Source organism: Pteronotus mesoamericanus, unplaced genomic scaffold (assembly GCF_021234165.1).
Source record: "Pteronotus mesoamericanus isolate MK-2021 breed Mesoamerican mustached bat unplaced genomic scaffold, CSHL_Meso_final contig_74, whole genome shotgun sequence".
In the NCBI taxonomy this organism is placed as follows: Eukaryota; Metazoa; Chordata; class Mammalia; order Chiroptera; family Mormoopidae; genus Pteronotus; species Pteronotus mesoamericanus.
Genome location: NW_026555247.1, coordinates 6,773,211 through 6,795,589, shown reverse-complemented (window position 1 = coordinate 6,795,589; position 22,379 = coordinate 6,773,211). Strand labels below are relative to the sequence as shown.

The 22,379-nt window shown below is 42.2% G+C and overlaps 1 protein-coding gene across 2 annotated transcripts; it reads right to left on the bottom strand.

Annotated features, from left to right (window-relative positions):
- Positions 1–22: 22 nt before the first annotated feature.
- Positions 23–21,592, bottom strand: RMC1 (regulator of MON1-CCZ1). Of its 2 annotated transcripts, XM_054583451.1 has the most exons (20): positions 21,324–21,592; positions 20,613–20,689; positions 17,776–17,860; positions 16,851–16,907; positions 15,660–15,746; positions 11,556–11,696; positions 11,149–11,252; positions 9,778–9,867; positions 9,580–9,685; positions 8,709–8,820; positions 6,072–6,116; positions 5,776–5,829; positions 4,474–4,602; positions 3,834–3,940; positions 2,215–2,334; positions 1,809–1,886; positions 1,369–1,473; positions 1,210–1,278; positions 906–1,131; positions 23–136 (listed from the first exon to the last, which is right to left on the bottom strand). In XM_054583451.1, exons 1-20 carry the CDS (start codon positions 21,423–21,425, stop codon positions 57–59), a joined length of 1,974 nt encoding a protein of 657 aa, XP_054439426.1. In that variant the 5' UTR covers positions 21,426–21,592; the 3' UTR covers positions 23–56. The 2 variants fall into 2 exon arrangements, with proteins under 2 accessions (XP_054439426.1, XP_054439427.1); XM_054583452.1 differs by lacking the exon at positions 20,613–20,689 and having other exon boundaries at positions 21,324–21,399.
- Between the last annotated feature and the right edge of the window lie 787 nt (positions 21,593–22,379).

The window sequence follows — 22,379 nt, the reverse complement described above, 5'->3', positions numbered from 1 at the left end:
AATGCAATAAATTAACTTTGTACACATTTATATATATAAAAAACTAGCAAGTGATTTCAGAACGTCGTAGGCTTCATTAGAGCTTGGTCTCCAAAAACCTGTTTGAAGAAAGCAACATGTTCTTCACAGTGTTCTCCTATAAAGGAAAATAGATTTAATCCATTAGACATGGCACAAAAAGAGGGAAATGAGAGAATGAACACTCTGCAGCTCATCGATGTGTATACTGGGTTTTAACTTATTTCATAAAATACTTTGTTTTCCTAAGCTTTTGAGTTATTCTTCTATTTACATAGCTCATGCCATCACAAAACTGGTCAGGGATCTTCCCAACCCCAAGCAAACCACCATCTGCCTCAAAAGACAAGAAGGGAAGCTAATCTGTCATTGTACTAAGTGCCACCTGACACTATACACTAAGCTAGAAGTTAGCAGACCTGAAATAAAGTTACATGTTCCTTCCCCATCCTTAAATTTCATAACGTTGGGAATAAGAGTGATTTGCCAATGTTTCCTCTCTAAACCTGAAACATTAATAAGCCTCAAGTCATTTAAAACCCTTAGCCGCCAGTTCCTGTCCTGTTCCTGATTCTTCAGAAAGGGACATTCCAGGAGCAGCTGTCAGACATACTAGTTGTGTTTCGACTGCCTGAACTGGGCCCTGAATATGTTTCTCTTCCCCAAGCATTTCAAGTTCCAAAGCATAATTCAAATCCATTAACACTGACTTCACTCATACTACAAATAACAGGCTGAGGGTTAGGCAGGCTGTTTTGACTTGTTTTTTTAAGACTGAACTCGGGGGCTCTCCTAACCGAAAGGCTTCTCGCCTGCCAGCTGCCAGTGTCCTGTTGGCACTGACTCTGTGGCTGCCCCAGATCTCTTCACTGCTGTCGCACCCTCACCTGGTGTGAAATTAGGGTTCCCTCGCAAACGCTGGTTTCGCTGTTCAAAAAACCGGAATATAGTGTAGAAAAGCATGTTGTCTTCAGTCTGCTTCGCAGCGTCTAAAAACTTTCGTGCAGAAATGTTGTCATGGCCACCAATGCCCCGGATAAACCTCAAGGCAGCCAACACTTGGTGTTTGGAAAGAAGAACCTCTACTATTTCATCATTTGCTGTCGAAAGTCGCTGGAAAAAGAAAAGTCCAGATAAATGCAAGCAACAGGAACAGATACTTACTCAACTGGAAACTTGGCTGTATCTTACCTTCAACATATCCAGAGATAGCTGATGAGCAGGAGGATAGAAACTTTCTAGGGATAACAGCAAACAGGCCTAAAAGACAGATTTTCAGACTATTCAGCGTAGGATGTTGGAAGGTTAAACTTAAGTTTTTAAAAGAGGCAAAAATCTGGTGACACGTACCAAAGGCTTTGAGTCACTGAGGACGTGGTACTGCAAGAACTGATGCAGCATATAAAAGAGGTTGTGCTGGACAAGCGTCTTGATGACAAGTTCATGCAGGTAATGCTGAGGACAGACAAGCAAAGACATTTCCAAACCGCTCAACTACAAGAGACTGCAGGCTGTTTGTCGAGGATTGCAGCTATTCTAACTGATGAGTAAAAGTGCATTATTAAGAGTAGGTCAGTGTGCAGGTGAGAGAACCCCCTTTGACACTTACCGATACTACTTATTCTAACTAAGAACAACATAGTAAGTCAGGAAAACCACTCAGAACTTGAGTCAGGCCAGCAGACCCTTTTAGCATATAAAAGATAGTCAGTTACTGACTGTGCTGTTACTTTTAAAAAACAATCCCTGTGCTCCTCTAACTTGGGACCACAAAGCAGACTGGAAGGTACCTGCACTGGAATCTGAAACTGATTGAGAGAGCGGATATATTCCATCAGGACAGCTATCACGAATTTATGAGGCATCTCCTATGGAGAAAACAAAAGCGGTCTTAGAACCACCAAGGAGTTGCAAGGGAGCTTACACGTTACACCTTATTTATCCCCCTCCCTTTTTCCTTCCTTTTAAAATTGGCCCAGTGTTGTCTGGGTGGTTTTACACAAATCCTCCAGAACCTCCCCCATCGATGATCATGTTTAGGCCTGAGTATTAGAAGCCAAATTATCAGAACTTGGTCCTCACCCAAAATAATCCTGTTATTCAAATCACAAGTGTTCTAGTTTTCCTGAATTCCCTTAAAATGGTCTTTGTTTTGAGAACCCTTGGGCTAGCAGCAGCTGACGAGCGGTCACTCACCTTCTTTTCTGTGAAGGCTGACAGGACGTGGGTGTACATGTCCGACTGGTCTATCACAGCCTGGGTCCGCACCGGCCTTCTGAGATGTGGACTGCTCCGGCTTTGCCCTGCTTCTATAGCCTGAGCAAGAAATTACCAGTGTGACCTGAATCATCTTCTCAGTGATGGTGCATTTGCAATTAGTCTGAAAAGACTGACTTTCTAGATGCTGTGAACCTCAAATCTGAGTAAGCATGACACTTCTGTCATGGCTTGGGCAAAACGATTTTTCCTGCGCTCTCTGGGGAAAGAGTCTAGAAACAGAAAGTCAGAGTTGGTCATCTTGAAAATAATGAATGTTCATGTTGGATGGAACTAAAAAGTGTAAGTCATAGTTTTCTTAAGGGACACCATACTCTTTTTACTGTCTTAAAAATAACTGATTTTATTAATCACGGACTATATGGCCTTTGTTATCTAATAAAAATGAAATGGCTTGCTATATCTTTGCTTTATGAAGCCTTGATCTTCCATTAAGGAAACACTTGTATGATGAGTCTATATCTAGAGTTTTTTAAAGGGTAAGGCAGGCTCCCCAGATACTGAATGGGAGAGCCCTGAGAGGGTCCCGACCGCTTCACCTAACTGCTAAGGCAGCTGCGGTCAATGCAGACTGCGGGTGCTGTGGGCGTGGCCTGAGAACCCACATTTCTGAGAAGCACCCGGGGCTCCAGTGTCGCAGATGGTAGACCGCACTCTCCACCGGCAAGGCTCTATGAAACCTAACAGCCACAGAGCAAGGACACAGAAACTGCCCTTTGGGATCAGCCCTACTGATACCCGGAGCCCACCACACAAGCAGCAGGACTGAGAGAAGGATCTAGAAGAGCTCAGCCTTCCCACTTCCCCAAACCATGTCTGACAGAAGGCAGGGACCCACAGGCTCCAAGGTCACCAGGTCACCTTCAGCAACCAGCATCAGTCCTGTTATCCCTGAGTAGCTGAAGGTGAGGGAAGTTCCGGATTTTTTGTTTAAAACCACTTCCATTTTTAGCTTTAGGTAATCAGATCCTTTAAGTGAAATTCCACTTTTCCTAAACTTTTTTCTTTCTGGCTTCAGATGATAAAACTCTAACATTACAGCAGACCTCGTAATAAGCCATGTTAATTTTGCCAGGCCTTCACAACAAACATTTGAGCCCACTATATGAAAGCACAGTGCAAATATTTAATCATCGCTAATAGGATACTGACTAAATTCCATGACAAGTCTTATTTTTATAGCCATTACATCCTAAAAGAAAGACAGACATGACAAATGATTCTATTTCTAATTAACTAAGTAGGTTCTGGGTTGGCAGAATCACGTATAAAAACAAATAATGCAAAGATGAGACCAGTTTTATAAAATAGAGGTAAGACCAAGGATCTATCTACATGTAAGATCAACGAGATTAACAACAAACAAAAACGGGTGAAGGCATTAAGTGAGATAGAGCCTCAAGCCAGTGGATGCAGGGACTCTGAATTTACTGCTCCCCCACTACAACCATATTCTAGCAGCGTCTTGCATTAAAATTACTTAGAAATGTATGGGGGTAGGGGTGGAAGAGCCCTTCAACATAGTACATGTAACTTACCATCATATAACTCTGCTCAGCATCCAGGTACTTTTTATACTCATGACTCAGTTTGTCAAAAACAGTGGCGATCACAGGCAGTGTTGCTCTGTCTGACTCACTCAACACTGGAAAGAATGTTGGCAGAGGTCAACCAACTACGTCAACTTCAGAACATGTCTCTATGATAGAGAAACTAATCTCAAAAGGTTATTTTTCAGTGCAAATATACCTTTGAAGGACATTCAGAGACATGGTCTAGTTTAGAGACCTGAAGCCTAGACTCACCCACAGGCCCTTTCTTGTTATTTGAAAAAAGTAGCTATGACATATCCCTAGAAGATTCTCAAAATAGGTATGATGCAGCCAGTGACTTGGATTCTGAAAAATGTTTTAAAACTAGGAATGCGAGGCCAGATCCTTGCGTGCACCCAGGCTTAAGTTTGCTTTCACCTGGAACTATCCTATTTACTATTTAGTCTTTTCTACCAAAGTCCCTACAAGTCATTTTGATGTTTATTGGCCATTCCAGGGGCTTAACCCATGCTCTAAGTGAAGAATGGGGCTACAGACAAGACAAAAAGGTGTCCCGGCTCCCAGAAAAAGATACTGGGCAGTACAAGCCAGAATCAGACCAATAGGAAAGGATTTACGCACTTACTCTGTGAACAGACAGCCAGGATGACCAGCTTGCACTCCTTTCTCTGCAGGAGAAAGTCCATCAGTCTTCCTTTATCTGGCAACAGGTTTACTATGGGCTGAAGTTTCACTTGGAGGTTCCAGAGGTAACCTAGATTTAAGCAGCAGCAAAATCAATCATATGACTCCAACCAGAACAAAAGCCCAAAGTACTGCAAAGCAATCAATGGCTTTTTCTTGCAAACCAAAGCATAGTCCAGGACATTCAGAACATGCCTGACAACAGAAGGACTGGCAGCCAAACTATTGAGTGCCTGGCTGATTCCTTAAAGCAGAGTAACCTTCTCCGTTCAGAGCTGTACCAATGGTGTGTCTCCCTAAGGATGGGGGCTACAAGCTCTTAAACCAACTCAGAGCAGATCCTTCCCCACATTTAGCCCCCTTTTATCCTTAAAGGTGGAAAAGGCATTAACATGTGGCATTAACTTCACTCCTGTACTCTTGTTTCTCCTGCACTGGCTTGTTAGTCAAAGGTAATTTCAAAGGAATTTCATAATTCATCCATTCATCAATCCAGGAATCTCCTGAACACCCACACTGCCAGGTAGGCAGGAACAGCCTTTTTCAGTTGGGGATCCACAAAGGATTAAATGCTACATTAAGAATGATGTGAGTGATCCCTTTCTCAATTCCCCCAGGGCTGGTACAGATCCTGTGCTGTTCCGGGTGGACAGGAGAGAAGTGAATTCATTGTGGACTGTGGATGCTGGCAGGGCATTAGGGCTGATTCTCTCCTTAAGAATCCCAGCGGGCAAGACAGGAAAATACTCAGATGACTACAGACTAACGTAGAGAGTACTCTAACAGAGAAAGATGCAAGGTGTTAGAGGATTACCAAGCAAGAAACCACTAACATCCCAAGGGAGGCTTCCCCAGCACAATGAAAACAGGAGCACAGGCCTGGGCACACGCAGAACAGAAAGGGGCGCAGGTGTAGGGGGCACGTGGGCGGGAGACAAGGGGGAGGGCACCGCTTACTGTGTGCTGTGGGGTCTGGCTTTTCAGAATGGACAGACATGAAATAGTTTAAGGCAGGAGAACGGTAATTCTTAGTTGTTTTAATTATAAAAGTAGTATATGTTCATGATAAAATACACACATAGGGGAGAAAAGAGAACAAAGTGAAAAATAATCCCACTTCCAGATTGAAAGGAGAGGCCATTTCCCAGAGAGTCACCTTGAAAATGTCACTGGCTACCAATGTCATCCAAAGTCAACAAGCACTATTTTCTCTCTAACATGATGGTCATCCCCTCTGACCCACCTTGGCTTGCGCTGATAATGATGTCAGGTTGAAAGACAATCCAGGATGAAGAATCTACATGTTATAGGAAGTTCTAAACCAGAAGAGAGGAAAACAAAAGGCAAACCCAGCTCCGATTAGCACGCGCCTCTGCCCCTTCGCTGAGGCTGCTCTAAATGCCCACCCCACCCCTCGGTGGTTAAGAAACCTCCCCTCTGCAGCTCCCTAGGGCAGGGCTTCAGGAGCCTCTGACACCAGGGTAAGGGGGGCAACCAGCTTCCCTCTGTGCACAGCGCCAAGGCCTTTGTCAAGGATACAGAGTTTACACGGGACAGGAGACTGGCTGGTCACAGAAGCAGGACCTACAAATGAAGAAAACATTAAGTGTGCAAGGGCTGAGGATGCAACCAGGAAATGCTGCCAACACTAGCACTTAAGATGTGAAATGTAATTCTTCATAAAGCCTTCAGTCAATGTTTATTCAATTCTAGTTAAACATGGAAGAAGTGAACTGGCATGCCCCATTAATAGCATATAGGGAGGAAGTCGAGAAGAAACCAAGAAAATGTCTTCCCCAGTAGAGAAAGCATGTCATTCAGTGTTGTTTCCAGTAGCCAAAGGTGACTCATCATCATTTACACATTAAAGAACTAGGTACTGTACCTGGATGATTCAAAATCAAATACTCAGGTAATTCGTGAGAATATTTCAAATACAAGTGTTCTGGTTTAATTAGCTCAACTAAATAATTTAAATAATTAAATAAGTAGCTCAATTCTCTACTGCACACAGTAGTAGGTCCAGGCACAAAGATCTGGTCTGGAAAGCAGACCCAACAACTCTCACGACAGAGACTCATAACTACCAGTTATATTCATGTGTCAGGCAGGCAGCCCATGGTGAACTAGAGAAATGCAGTCCTATAAACGAAACATGATTCTCAGTTCTGTTCCCATTACCCAGGTACAATCAGAACACCGGTTTTAATCAGCCAGTTGGAAAAGGAAAGAATTTTGAACAGACCCTCCCAAAAGAGGAAGGGAACTCCTCAGATAAGTTAGAGCAAAGAACACTTGCATCTGGGACTAGGTGTGGGTATAGAGGTGTGGGACTCGAGCTGGCTGCCTGTTACACTGTCTCACATGCTCTCCGGTAAGAGCCAAATGGCTCCGGTGTGTCAAGTCCCCAGGTGACCCTACTGTGTCAGTGAGAACCAGGGGTCAAAGAGACGAAAAACAGGAGCAGGAATGAGGGCCACTGGCGCTCCCCAAAGGTGCTGAATGCACAGGGTGAGCCAGATACAAAGATGCTACAAGCCTGCAAGGAAGGGGTTTACAATCTAGCAGGTAAAACAAAACAAAAATGCATTAACCTTAAAAAAATGCTTTACCAACCCACACTGTAGAAGCCCAGAGATTCAATGGACTCCCGAATTTTTATTAATCTTAGTCTTGGACATAATTTTGACAACACTAACCACTAACTTTAAAGTTGGCATTAACTTCATTACAACTAACCACTTATAACCTGACTACCGTCTAACTTGTCCTAAACAACTGTAACAGAGTAGAGTTTTAAATGTTTAACAGTTATTTTTTCCCCCCAATTCACCAGGAGTTACCTTAATGACAAGTGAACAGCAGAAACAAGGTGAATCACTTGATACAATTTATTCATTTACAGGCAAACCTCCAAGATACTATATGTGTGAGTCTCAAGTCTCCGCCAGGCAGGAGGGAGTGGGAAGGGGAAGGGTCAGGGGAGTAGGGAGGAGGAGCAAGTGGGGATCTTTCTGCCTGTGGAAGGCCTTGCCTTCACTTTTTGAGGAAAAAAAGTGCAACACATATTAAGTGCAATAAAACCCCGCACAATAAAACTAGGTATGCCAGTAATGCTAACATTATTATCTAGGAAAAAAAGCTGGCAAGAACACAGAAGGCCAAAAGACCAATTCAAACGTGGGAACCACCTCCTTCCTTACAAACTCTGCCAGGGAGATATGAAGCTTCTGGCTGATCCAGCAAGTCTGGAAGGGCAGGCCAGAGGCAGTGGTGCTCTTGCTGAACCACCAGCTTAGCCTGCTCTGGATCGTCTCTGTGACCGGCAAAGGGACATGCTGACTGCAGGCTGGCCTACCACCAATGCTATTTGAGTACTCCTTTTAGGAAGAATACATTGCTACTGAAGTTCCAGTGTACCCTTTATGGTTTATACACTGAAACTTCAAGTAACTTACTCTGCACTACAATCTCCTTTAAGAGAGAGCTGGAAATTATCGGAAACCGATTAGGGACAGGCAAAGGAACTAAACGGTTTCTTTCCCCCTTCCTGAAACCCTGACCTCCTTCCTTATCAAACTTCCTATTTGCACGTCTTTAGGTAGAACTGATCTAGAACAACCTGAGAGACTGTTCTGCCTGTGGAGTAGCCTTCTCTGAGCTACTGCTTGACTAATAAACTCTCTCTTTCACTTTAAACTCTTAAAGAAAAAAAGAAGAAGAATCTGAGAACCATATCCTTAAGTACTTACTGTGCCCATCAGTCAGGAGAGAAAGCATATTTATCATAACTATGACACAAAACGTAAGAAAGTTAAGGAAAAGTCACCCCACGTTCAAATAGCCACAGTGGCCAAATTTCATCTCAGGGATACAGAGCACAGGCAATCAGAAAATGTTGATGACTTATTCAACATTTAAAAATCTTTCAGCTTCAATGGCTAATCACAATTCTCCATTTTAAAGCCCAGAGAAGAGAAATCATTCTCTTAAGAGGAAGGTCCATTTATCTTATAAAATGTTTCACAAGAACATAATTTTAGCTGATAGGATCAGTTTTTAAAAAAAAAGAAGAAGAAGAGCCACTCACAAAAGCAAACAGGTCTGGGACCCTCTGCAAATACTCCTCATTCCATCTTGAACGTGACCCCCAACTACAGGGGGACTCCCTTTTACCTGCCATGGGGATCTGATAGGGCTGAATCGATCGAGCCGGAAGCACTGGGTGATGGAAGGTAACGGCGCCATCAGACTCTCCCCTTAACTTGATATCAAATATTACTGACGTCTGCAATGGAGAAAAAGAACAGACTGTGATGCCAAAACAGATCACAGGTTGGCTTAATCTTTTCATTACCTCATATCTTGCTATTTTAGATTTGTTTAAAAAGGTTGTTTGCCTCCCATCCCAACCATCTAGTTCTTCGAGATATAATTTGCTATGATATTACAACTTTCTTCTATATTTTCATATACTCTCATTTTCCTGACATTTAAAGCATGTTTCCTTTGAAGAGCTCTAAGTGACTGAAGCAGATCTTTTTCAGTCACAGTGTCTTCATTAGTCAGATATATGGGTGTCACCACCCTCCTAGAGGCATGGCAGAAAAGTGACTTGTCTACTGCCAGACACACAGATAAAGGCACAGAAAAGCAGGACTCGTTCTAGTTCTTCTCTTGGGTCACAGAGCCTCAGAGCAGTTATCATCTATCCTCACAGAGGAGGTGCAGAGCGCATGTAACACAGTGGCTCTGCAGTGAATTCCCAGCTTAGTTGATTCAACCAAATAATTGCTTCAAAGTCAAAGTTTCCTCATGTGCTTTTCTTCTGAAATATTTTTTAATTATCTTTAATCAGCTGATATGAAATCACTGTTTTTTCTAAACCATTTAGAATGCCAAACCCATTTCTATCTAAAATTCCAAACTTTTAGCATACAAAGCACTTTCTAGTCTGCACTCACAATGTTTTGTCAACTGTTGCCAACTCTTTTAAGCAACCCTGGCTTGTACCAACACAGACCAGACAACCACAGACAACTCATACCTCTGTATCCTGATGATGAACAACTACCAGGTTATCCACCACATTGAGGGCAAACTTCCCAGTCCGACTTAACTTCAGTATGTGTGTCTTCTTACAGGCACCTTCTCTGTAGGGTAAAAGAAAGGTCAAAAAATAGATCAACAAGCTTTAGTTCAGATTTTAAAATTGAAGAAAGGGGAAAGAAAGCATTAAGTGTACCGTGACAGATGATACAGGACCACCTCCGCTCCTGTACTATTGGAGGTCCGGGAATGATGCCTCAGGAAGAGAACATAGAGCTGTCCATAGCTGATTAGAGAACAAAGAGGCATGTCACATTTGGCAATTTGAAATTCCTCCATCGTTAATGCTGAATTATAAAGTTATAGTTAAGTAAATTATGAAACGGTCATTTAATGGAATATTTTGCAGCCAACAAAAATGTTTGCAAAGCAAGTGCAGTTAGTCAAAAATAAAAAAGCCTATTATGAAGTGAAGTGCAAAGGGGGATGCAAAACTAATTACAGCTTGATCATAGTATTTTAAAAGAAAAATACAAACTTATAGATAACATCCAAAAACTGGAGATACATGTTGCTGTTAATAATTATCCTTGAGTAATAATAAGCGAGGTCCATTTTCTTTTCCTCTAATTTTCTGTATTTTCCAAGTTTTGTACAATGAGTAAATTCCTTAGTAACAGGAAAATATAATCACTCTTCATTTTTAAGCCTCATCTAATAAATGTGCTGTGACCAGTTCCTGCACACACATTTTTTAGTGGTTAACATCATGCTATTAACCTATCATAGGAATGACGAGGGGACCAGAGGGAAGGGAGTGTGTCCCCATCCCTGCTTTGGCCAGGATTGCTCTCATTTTGTTTTCTAAACCAAGATGCCACAGATTTCCTTTGGAAAAAAAGGTAGGGGTCATTGTAACTGCTAAAAATTTTTAAAGTTTGGAAAACACTGTTTTAGGCCAAAGAAGAATCAAAAGTCATTTAGAAGCAAAATTTTGATAATTGTTGATTAGGATTACAGGAGAGTTTTGTATTAGTTTCTATTTTTGTGTGTTTGAACTTTTCATAATAAAGTTTAAAAATTAAGACATTGGCATTCCCAACTGAAAATATACCTTCCTACCTAAGTAATTCAGTTTCATGTTTGTTAGATTAAAAAGAAAATTTCAAAACTACGTTCTTGTTTAGAACAATTAGGACATATTTTAGCTAAAAAGAAATTGTTGATAAACAGCTCATAGAATACAAGAAAAATTCTAAAACTAAGATATACCCAAGAAATAAACTGGCTCAATGTTCTCATTTTATCAGGTTAAAATGGTGAAAAAACCGTCCTAAGACCACAAAGCTAGTAAAATTAAAAAAAAAAAAAAAAAGAATGCTAAAAAGACAGCATTCGTAAGATCTACAATCATAAAATCTAGGTACTAAACCGGAAAAGGAAGTCCTTATTGTGTGGTCCAAGGCTACCTAAAGAAAGGGCAGCCCTGGAATATTTACAACGTGCTTCTACTACTTGTATCACTAAAAGCAATTACAAAAGGAAGTCTCTCGAAAGACAAACATACATCGTTGCCATCGCAATATCTCTCTCAGAAAGATTCAGTTTAGTGGACTTAGGCGCAGCTGGTAATTCAATCTCAAACTTGGGCAGTTTTGACATAGTGCCAGCCTGTTGGGGGGAAAGAAAGTTTTAGGAAAGTTTATTAAACCCCTTTGATGTTTTGCATTCCCTAGATAAAATCATTGAGGATATACACACACTATGTCCTTTACTCACTCACGGTCTGTCCCCAGATAATGAGTCATTCTTGGAGGTGCAGGGATGGCACAGTGTGCCCTCTAGTGATCAGATGCAGCAAGGTTATTATTGTTAGAGGAACTTGCCTCTTTGAAGTACTTGGCACTTTAAGATGTTAAAGGAACAGGGCAGGAGAGAGAGGAAAAAAGTTTTTAAAGGGAGACCTACACTTACCCTAAAATAAAAGGGCTGCAGCACGTTTCCAAGGACCGTGGTAGACAGAAGAATCACAGCACTCTCAGGGCAGTACATGTACCAATTCACGTTGATATTCTGGCTCTTCAAGAGTTTCAGATTTCGTTTCTCTGGTAGTACCTGAAGCAAAGTTCAAGAAACAGAATCTCCATTGAAATAACAGCAAAATTTCAGAAGACTATAAATTTTTAAAAAATAATACAAAACAGAAAAAAACTAGTGAGTAAAATGAAAAATTATTTTCTATTTATTACAGCTGCCACTTATCAATGCTGGTGCTTAGTGCTTTACAAACCTTAGCTCATTTCCTCTCGCTGCAACTCTGAGATGTCGGCATGCTAATATTTGACAGGAGAAAATAAGGCTCAGAGAGGTGAGGGAACCTGCCTCACCAGTTACACAGTTATGGTCTGGACAGGCCATTTTTCCACAAGACCCAGGTCTGAACCTGCACATTCTCAGGTACCATCCACCAAAGAGCAAAAAGTGGTGACACTCTCGCTCATCAGCGAAATGATCCAAACAAACCCACGCCTCGGAACCCCAAAGCTCTCCATCAGCCACAGCCAGGCCTGCAACATCAGCCTTCAGCTGGTCTCATCTTGATTCTAGTTCCCGCTGAATCTGGGAGCAGCTCCCTTTCCCTAACAGACATGTTCATGAGACTCTGCATGCAAACTTAGTATTTTAAAATTGAGGCAAATTTTAAACTTTACTTTCAATGTTCTGATTCATTTAGGAACACTGTATGGAGCCCCCAAGATACTAAGGTCATAGAACACGAAACTGAAGAACTGACGTGGACGTCTGAGTTGGGCAGTGTGAGTTTCTTGGAAGTCGGGTATGATAAAAAGGATATGCTGGAGTTCTCTTTCTAACATTTCTTTTTTTGTTTTTTTTATTTGGGAGACAGTTGTTTCTATTTTTATTTTTTCTAACTTATTTCTTGAAGTTCTGAAGACCTTTAGATAATCTGATATACAACTTTTCCACCACAGAGAACAGAAATATATACTTAAAAACAACTGCCCCAGGGAACCCTTCTGCAAAGCAATCCATCCTTTCCCTTTCCATGCTGTGATACACACAAATCCTATTTCTGTGTGTGTGAGACGAGCATAAAGTTTGTCTTCTTTCTGCCTGTCACTAAAAAGGTTTTAATGACAGCCCTACAGTAAAGCACTATGGCACTAACATCACAGGTTTGCTTACACAGGTGTATTTTCTCCATCCATAGATTCTTAATTATACTGCTTTCAATAAGCCAAGAGAATCAAAAACCTGAAAGAGTCCTAACATTCCCTACATTAGTTCCGCTTAGAGATCTCAGAAGCATTCTCAATAGGTCAGGCAGTTGGAACACATTATTGGGTTAGCCAAAAAGTTCTTTTAGTTTTTTTCCATACAATGGCTCTAGAACTGCTTAGTTGCCTTTGACTTCATTTGAAACAATTTTGTTAAGATTATATTGTGATAGCTGTCACATCAGCATGCATTTAAAAAAAAAAACACATCAAAACTGAATTTTTGTGCAGCCATTTTAACACTGAGGATAGAAAAAGCTACACAACATTTCCTGCCTATTCTGCTTTATGATTTCAAGAAAGATAAAAATTCAACTGAAATGCAAAAAAGATTTGTGCAGTGTATGGAGGATGTGCTTTGACCGATCAGATGTGTCAAAAGTGGTTTTCAGCCCTGGCTGGTGTGGCTCAGTGGATTGAGCGCCAGCCTGCGAAACAAAGGGTCACCAGTTCAATTCCCAGGGTAGGGCACGTGCCTGGGTTGCAAGCAGCAGGGGGCATGCAAGATGCAACCACACATCAATGTTTCTCCCTCTCTTTCTCCCTCTCTAAAAATAAATAATCTTTTTTTTTTTAAAGTGGTTTGCAAGGTTTCTTGGTACTATTGACATTTTGACCAAATAATTCTTTGCTGTGGGGCTGTCTTATGCATTGGAAGATGTTTAGCAGCACCCTTGGCCTCTATCACTAGAAGCCAAGAGCGGGAGATAGCCGACATACTCAAAATATCCAAAACAATAAAGTTATTGGTGAAAAGGGAAAAAAATGTATGTTTTATTTTATGGAAAAAACTAAACAGACGTTTTGATCAACTCAATAAAAACATGAAGCGGCAGGGGCATCGAAGTAAACAATTAAGAGAGTGAAAAGGCAACCTACGGAAAGGAAGAAAATATTTGCCTATCATCCACCTGATAAAGAATTAACATCCAGAATATCTAAAGAACTCCAACAATGCAACAACAAAAATAAAATAACCAATTAAAAAATGGGCAAAGGACTTGATTAGACATTTCTCCAGAGGATGTAAAAATAGATAAAAAGCCATGAAAAGATGTTCAATACCACTAATCATTACAGAAATGCAATGAATACATAATGAGTATCATCTCATACCCAGGATGGCTATTATTGATAAAACAAAAAACAACTAGTGTTGGTGAGGGTGTGAAGAAATTGGAACTTTGCTGCACTGCTGGTGGGAATGTAAAATGGTATAACTGCTATGGAAAACCACATGACAATTCCTAAAAATTACAAAAAGAATTACCATATGATCCAACAATCTCATTTCTGAATATATACCCAAAAGACCTGAAGACATAGGGTATCTTCAAACAGGGTCTTGAAGAGATACTCACACAGACAAATTCATAGCTGCATTATTCACAAGCACCCAAAGGTGAAAGCAACCCTAGTGTCCATCAATGTATGAATGGAAAAAAATGTGGTATATACATGCAATGGAGTATTATTTGGCCTTGAAAAGGAGATTCTGACACACACTACAATATGGATAAACCTTGAAGACCTATACTAAATGAAGTAAGTCGGTCACAAAGTACAATCTCTGTATGATTCGACTTATGTGAGTTACTTAAGTCCAATTAACATAAAGTAAAATGGTAGTTACCAGGGGCTGAGGGAGGGAGGAAAGAGGAGTTGTTTAATGAGTATGGAGTTTTAGTTGTGCAAGATAAAAAAGTTATGGATCTGTTTCACAACAATGTGAGTACACTTAACACTACTGAACTGCACACTTAAAAATAGAGGGTAAATTTTGTTTTGTGTCTTTTACCACAATAAAAAATTCTCTTTTAAGATAAAGAGGCAGTTTACTAAAGAGGAAATACAAAGGGACAATACACAAATTGAAAACATGCTTACCTCCCTAGTAATGAAAAATGAAATTAAAACGCCTTTCCACCTCTTAGATTGGCAAGTGTCTATAAACTGACAATACCCAGTTGGCAGAGGTGTGAAAAATGGAGGTTCCTACAGTGCTTATAAAAGTGGTAACATGTTCACTGAAGACTGTTTATAAACACAAAAACTGAGAATATGCCAATGTTCATTAACAAAGAATTGGTTAAATAAACTAGTACATCCACACAGTAGAGTACAACTCAGTCAGAATAAAATGTGGACAGATGTCCAAGACATACCACTGGACATCCACACAGTAGAGTACAACTCAGTCAGAATAAAATGTGGACAGATGTCCAAGACATACCACTGGGCAAAAAAAGGCAGTCACAAAAGTACATTTGTATGTGTGTGGAAAAAAATGGACAGATGTGTACCAAACTATTTTTCATTTAAGATTTTATTTGTTTTTAGAGATCAGGGAAGGGAGGGAGAAAGAAAGGGAGAGAAACATCAACGTGTGAGCGTATGTCAGTTGGTTCCCTCTCACACGCCCCCAACTAGGGACCTGGCCTGCAATCCAGGCATCTGACCTGACTGGGAATCAAACTGCCAACCTTTCGGTTTGCAGGCTGGCATTCAGTCCACTCAGCCACACCAGCCAGGGCCAAACTGTTTATATTAATTATTTCTAGGGATTAAGGGAAACTTTTACTTTCTATATAACTTGGTAATGTTTGAACATTTTATTAAAAAAAAACATATATTACTTATAATTAGAAAAAAAGAATTAAAACCCAACCAAGAGACTCAAGTTCTAGAATCTCAAAATATCTATTTAGTGCTGAATTCACAAGACTGCCAAAATGCTATTACAGACCATTCTCCAACAAACAAAAGGGATAAATAATACCTGGTAAAATTCAATTCCTTGATCTGTAATGAAGACAATTTCAGTGGAACTGGTCCAGCAGAATCCTAGTATGTTGGCATTCTTGGTCTGAAAAGAATTACGAAAGATTTTTTTAAATTAATAACAAAATGTATATATCAATCACTTCAAAAGCTTAAAATACTGTTTATATTAGTCTTTAATAAAAGTAACTTATTAACAAATCAAACTTCCTTTTAAATACAGCAGTCCCAGATTTGTCCCAGAAACGCCTCACTGAAGCACCCGAATCTAGTTCTTCTAGTCAACCCAACAGAAGGGACTGCCGGAATTTTGCGGAAAGGCAACTGATGAGCACTCAGACACCAACTTCTACCTTTAGGAGCCAAAAGACAGCTGACATTCTCTTAGTGAAACACGCTGTAAAAACTGGCATTATTGAAGTTTAAAGGCCTTAAGGTCCTCAGTGAGTGTTGACCAAAATGGGCTTGGGGGCCTTGAGCCCACACACGGACCCACTCAGTAAACAGCAGTGCCCGGAGCCTGAGGGCAGGCAGGGCTATGACAACCACCTGTGCCGCACACAGAGGAGCTGGAGGTCTGCAAAGGGTTCAGTTATTTGGATGTGCCTTTCCTTGTTGGGTAGCCCACGCTGAACTCCATTTAGCAAAACCATTACAAAGATGCCAAAAGCCATACCCTATCCACTAGCAGCTTCTGCCAGTTTCCAGGATACCACATTGCCACTTTTAGCTGAGCCTTCTCTAGCCTACTTTATTATACCCAACAAATCTAATTAATATGGATTAGACTCTAACTAACGGAAAGAAAGAGGAAGGCCATGACAAGGGTAAATCAAAGAAAGAAAACATCACCACAAAAGAAAAACCTCTTCTTCCAAAAACCTCCAAAGAGGCAGCTGTGAAAGGAATCCAGGGTCTGACCCAGAAGTGCCAGCCCAGGGGCAGCAAGAAGACAACAGCCACCAAGTACGGGCACTGTTAGGTGTGTACCATCCACCATCTATTTAATCCTCCCAACTCCATCTTTAGCCACAGAAACAGGCTTAAACTTTGTCCAAAGTCAGAGCCCACAGGCAGCACACCTCAGTACAAAGCAGTCTGTACTCCCAGTTACCACACTACACGGTGTCTCTATAATGTAACGCACGCAGTTAAATGCACACCAGCTCGGAAAGATTACGGCCCATACCTTGCACTCTTGAGTGTATTCCAGCTGAGAACTATCTGGGATAAAATTAGAAAAATCCTGAAAGAAAAAAAAAAACAAGGAGAAATTTGGATTAGGCAGCAACCTACTTTGGTACACAACAAAGAAGAGAAAAAAACATAAATTTAAAAAATGATCTGAAAAAAAAAAAAGACAAAAACCCAAAGACAGGAAAAATAAAAAGACCAACTTGGACAATCTGCCTCCTTAAAAGCAGCAGGCTGACAATTCAATTTTTTAAAAGAGTTAATCCAAATATTCAGTTAGGGTTTAGAAACTGATTTCCAAAATTCATTCTTCAAACGGTTGATTTCAGAGAAATGTGTTGCTCTACACTTTATAAGATGCTTTCCAAAAATTAATACTGATGGAAGGAAAGAGGATTCTGCCTCTTCCTCAACAGTTTTTTCTCTACTTTCTACTGCCTCTTCCTCAACAGTTTTCTCTACTTTTCTCATTAAATGCAATCATGAATATTTATAAAGGCTAAAATGCCAGCAAGCTGCTCCACCTCTGAATATCTGTTCCTATTAGATTAAGCATTCAATGATTAGAGAGATGAACAAATGGAGTTACTCCAGTAAGGGTCATTCACAAAGCAGCCAAAAATATACCTCAGGCAATCAATGATGCTAGCTATTAATCCAGACAAAACATGTCTGAGGTTCCAAATTAGTTTTTTTTTTTTGTTCATTTAAGTCAAAAATGACAAACTAAGGTCATTAAGTGTTTATCCATTCGAATGTCTTTCTTCACGAATTACCAAGGCTCAAAAGCAATGTAACTATAGCTTTCATGACATTAAAATAATAAATGGTTCCTTTAACACAGGAAACCTGTAATTCATACTCTTCCAAATGTACTTCTAATGTTCTTTCTTTATAATATATTTAAATATATATCTTACCACAGTCTTTGAGGTCCTCTGAACAGCTAGTATCTTATTTTCTAAGGAAAATTTAATGCACTTCACTTCTCCTTTGTCTTCCATTCTTTAAGAAGAAAGAGGATGTTAACAGTTAAGTTTATTAAGTTAACCCTAGCTTCTATCATCTTCTGAGGAGAAAAAAGACAAGTTAAATATTCAGGAAGCAGAAAATCTTAGTTTAAAATTAAAGTTATCTTTCTGAAGCTATTAGTAGAACCTCTTTTCAGAAGACAAAATCCAATCAGCAATAAGCTGCTGGAGAAATTTACAGTATTGCAGATAAGTGATGGAAAAACTGAGATCACTTGCACTTTCACCTGAGAATTATTTTAGACAAATACGTATATACAGGCATACCTTGTTTCATTGCCCTTTGCTTTATTGTGCTTCACAGATGTTGTTGTTGTTTTTTTTTTAAACAAATTGAAGGCAAGACCCTCCACAGCAAAATGATTACAACTCACTTTTTGTGGTGGTCTGGAACCAAACCCACCACATCTCTGACGTATTCCAATACCCACAGTAATCTCCACAAATTGCTGCCTTCTCTCTCCATCACTCTCACAGCAAAGCTTTTGAAACATTAGTGTCCTCTTTCCCATTCATTACCTTATAGGCTCAAGATGGCCCCACTTAGAAGTCTCACAACCGCCTCAAACAAAGGAAAATCAAGGGATGGATTACAGAGGGGCATGAGAAAACTTTTGGGGGTATGAGATGTTCATTCTCTTGATGATGATGATGATGATGGTATCATGGGTGTACACATATGTTAAATATGTTCAGTTAATAATAATTATACCACACTAAGGCTATTAACAATAAGTGTTTTTAAAGGAGGGTAAATTCAGTATCTTCCCCCTCAAACCTGACAAAGGCCCCAAATCTGGACCATCATGGGCTCACCCTCATGTTGCCCGCCGAGTGCCTCTGCCATTCCAGTCTACACTGTCTTCAGTCTGCTCTTCACCAAGCCTGGCTCAAACAATTGCAATCACCTCTCCGTGGTGTCCCTGACTCTGATATGCTCCCAACTAATTCAGCCTCAAGGCTGCGACCCACATGATCTTCCCAAACACTGATATGATCATGCCACGCCCCACCTTACAAATTCTCAGTAACAAGATAAAGCCCTAATTCCATAGCAGAATATATAAGGTTCCAGCCAACCCCTGCCGGCGGCCACACCACCACCTCCCCCTCCTGCACGGACACCTCATCTTCAGTTACACAGACATGGGGTTCCCCAGACACCAGGCTTGCTCACTTTTGCACTTGGTGTTCTCTCCATCAGGAAGGCCTCCTCTCTTACCCACCTAGAATCATACCACTCAAGCTCTCAAGTTTTGCTCAAAGGCTATGTCCTCTCTAAGGCCTTCCCCCTCCAGTCTCAAGATATATGTCACATCTCCTCCCTGTGTCCACATTCTAGGTACAGCACTTGTCAGGTAAATAGAATGTGTCCCCTCACTGGTATCCCCCACTAAAGTTATGCATTCCCCAAAAGGGTGCCAGGCTAATTCAAAGCCTCGACGTGCTTGATGCCTAACAGGCACTGCAACAGTTGTTTGCCCAACAAATGATGTGTAATTCATTTTCTACCTCAAAAACTGTTTCCTATCAGCATGGGCCAAGAGTAAAATTTTTTTTCAAGTCTCCACTGACATGAGGGCCTGCATTGTACTTCCCCGTCTGTAATCACAGCAGTCAAGGTGACCAGAGAGATGGTTTATCACCCAAAGTGAGATACTGGGTTGGCCAAAAAGTTTGATTATCTTTTTCCATGCAACGGCTCATGTAGTGCTCGTCTTTAACTTCATTCAAAACTTTATTAGATTGTATTGTGACAGCTGTCATATCAGCGTGCATTTTTTTTTAAATCAAAATTGGTGAATTTTTGTGCAGCCATTTAATACTGAAGATGGAAGAAGATACACATTTTCAGCACATTATGCTCTATTATTTCAAAAAAAAAGGTAAAAACGCAACTGAAATTCAAAAAAAGATTTGTGCTGTGACTGATCAAATGTGTCAAAAGTGGTCTGCAAAGTTTCCTGGTACTATTGATGTTCCGGCCAAATAATTCTTCCCTATGGGGCTGTCTGACACATTAGAAGATGTTTAGCAGCACCCCTGGCCTCTACCCACTAGAAGCCAATAGTAGGAGAGAGGTGACATACCCAAAATATCCAAATCAATGAAGTTACTGGTGAAAATGAAAAATGTGTCTTTTATTTTACAGAAAAACTAAACAGATTTTTTGGCCAACCCAATACTTCTGAAAGTGAAAGCAGCAGCTATTCAACTTCTGTAAACTGGAACACCCAGTCATCTTAGGTACAGTCAAGGCTGGGATTTTTTTAATATACATCATTACCTGAAAAGCACTGCCCCAGGACTGTCCTCCACCTTCCAAACACTCTGGAAAGACCTGGACCTAATGAGTAAATGAAGGTCCTCCACGGGGAAGAAACAGGAAATGGGCACATCAGTACTGCACTGACTTGCTAATTTCAAGTACCAGGAAGTGGTAAGTACCAAGGAGGTGCCCTACTTGGGAGTATTTGGCTCCCAAATCAACAGGAAAGTACCCCGCGTATTTCACTCTGACAAGTATAGTATGTGCCACCAAAACTGCACAGCACGCGTCTGCTTCCCTCCTACCGACAGGGATTTGCGCGCGCCGCGGGCACACACACACTCTTCGGATCTCTTCAGGGAGGCAAAGGACAAAATTTTAAAACCACTTCCTGAATCAGAAACAGAAAAACGCCATTTACGTGCTGAACCTGTTCTCAAAATGTTAATTTTATTACCTAAATGAGATGGGATTCCTATCATCTGGGCCTTTAACTACCACCCCTGTAGCTCCACCAGATCGAACAGCAAAAACCTGAGAGAAAAAAGAAGCAATGTTAACGGTCTGGACAATATACCACCTACAAGTGAACTAAACCCAACCCTTGGTTCAGCTAAACCAACGTGGCACCTATCAATCTGTGATGCTTGGTGTTCACATGAATTTTAAGAAACAAGAGCAGAGACCAAAAAATGTTACCATTCCAAACTGTGCAAGCCGGGGTCGGAGGACCCCAAGGCTCCAAATGTTACTCCAGTTTGGCAAACGCGCCGCTTAAACATACCCCGCTATACTGCCCACACTGCTTTCCCCCTCCGCGTCCAAAATTCCGAGAATAATAAAACTCTCCATGTCTAAGTCCAAGAAAAGGCTCGGGAGAAAGACCGGCCTGCTAACAGCTGACCACGCCGGCCAAAGGGCGCCGGCTAGGGGTCCACCCCGCTGTCACTGTGGAGAAGAAAGCCCCAGCCGCGGCGGAGTCTGGCCCCTCGACCCACCCAACAGGAAGGCCCTGGCGCCGGTGCTGCGCCGGGACACTAGGAGAGGCCCCAGGCCTGGTCCCCGGCGCCCGGCCCGTGCCCGGGCGCGGGGCGACCTTGGGGAGCCGGGGTCGACGGGCAGGGCGCGCCCGGCCGCACGGAAGAGGAGGATGAGGGCTGGCCCGGACCTGCTTGTTGGCCTCATCAAAAAAGACGCAGTTGACCGGGGTTGCCTTCTCGAAGTGCACCGGCCGTTCGCACAGCTCCAGGTAGTAGTCCTCCTCGCCCATGGCGGGCGCCGCGGAGGTGGCCGCGGTGGGGGGGCCGGAGGTGGCAGCCAGCGTGGACCGGGGCGAGCGGCGCCCGGCGCAGGGTGTTGGGCCAGGCAGTGATGACTGCGGCTGGAGTGAACGCGGCGGCGGCGGCGGCGACGCTGAACCGGAGGGCTCCGAGGCCGCTTCCTGGTGCCACGCCCCCACGCTCTCCAGCACGTGACCTGCGGCCCCCCCGCGCTTAAACCGGCGACGGACGCCCGGCTGCAGTGGGGCCCACCGGCGCAAAAGGCTCCTCCTCTTTCCTCGAGGGCGGTGGCCCAGGGCGGAGGCTGGCGGCCGCGGGACCGGAAGCCAGGGCCGCGAGGAAGGCGGGTGGCGGCGCGGCCAATCACAGCCGCGCCTTCCCTAGCGAGTGCGCTGGGGTCTGTCCCGGGAGGTTTGCTCTGGGCTGGGGGCCCGCAGGAGGCAGGGCTAGATTTGATGTGGGGAAGGCTCATCCTTGCCCTCAAAGGGTTAACTGAGCCTGCTTATGAGGACGTCGTAAACTTTACAGTATAAAGGGGAAGAGTCCTTCGGTCAGCTCGGACACCGCGAGCAGAGCATGGAACCGGAAGCCAAGTTTAGATTGCAGGTCAAACAGTCTCTTTTGAAAGGCTTTAATGTTTGAGGGTGTGGAAGGAAACTCTTCATTCAAAGGACGGAAAAGAGAGACGGAAGGGAAGGATCGGCGATCCCCCAGAGCCTGTTCTCAATAAACAGATGGGTTTTGGTACTATTCTCTAAGATAAAGAAGCTTGAGAAGTTTGGCAGAGACGGGGCGAAGACCGTGAGTTCCTTTTTGGACGTGTGAATCTAAGGAGAATGTCATCTAAACAGATTTACAGGTCTGAAGCTCACCCGAAGAGAGACAAAGCTGGAGGTAGAAATGAGCTGTTGAAAGGTGGATGGTATTTGAAGCCATGGAATTGG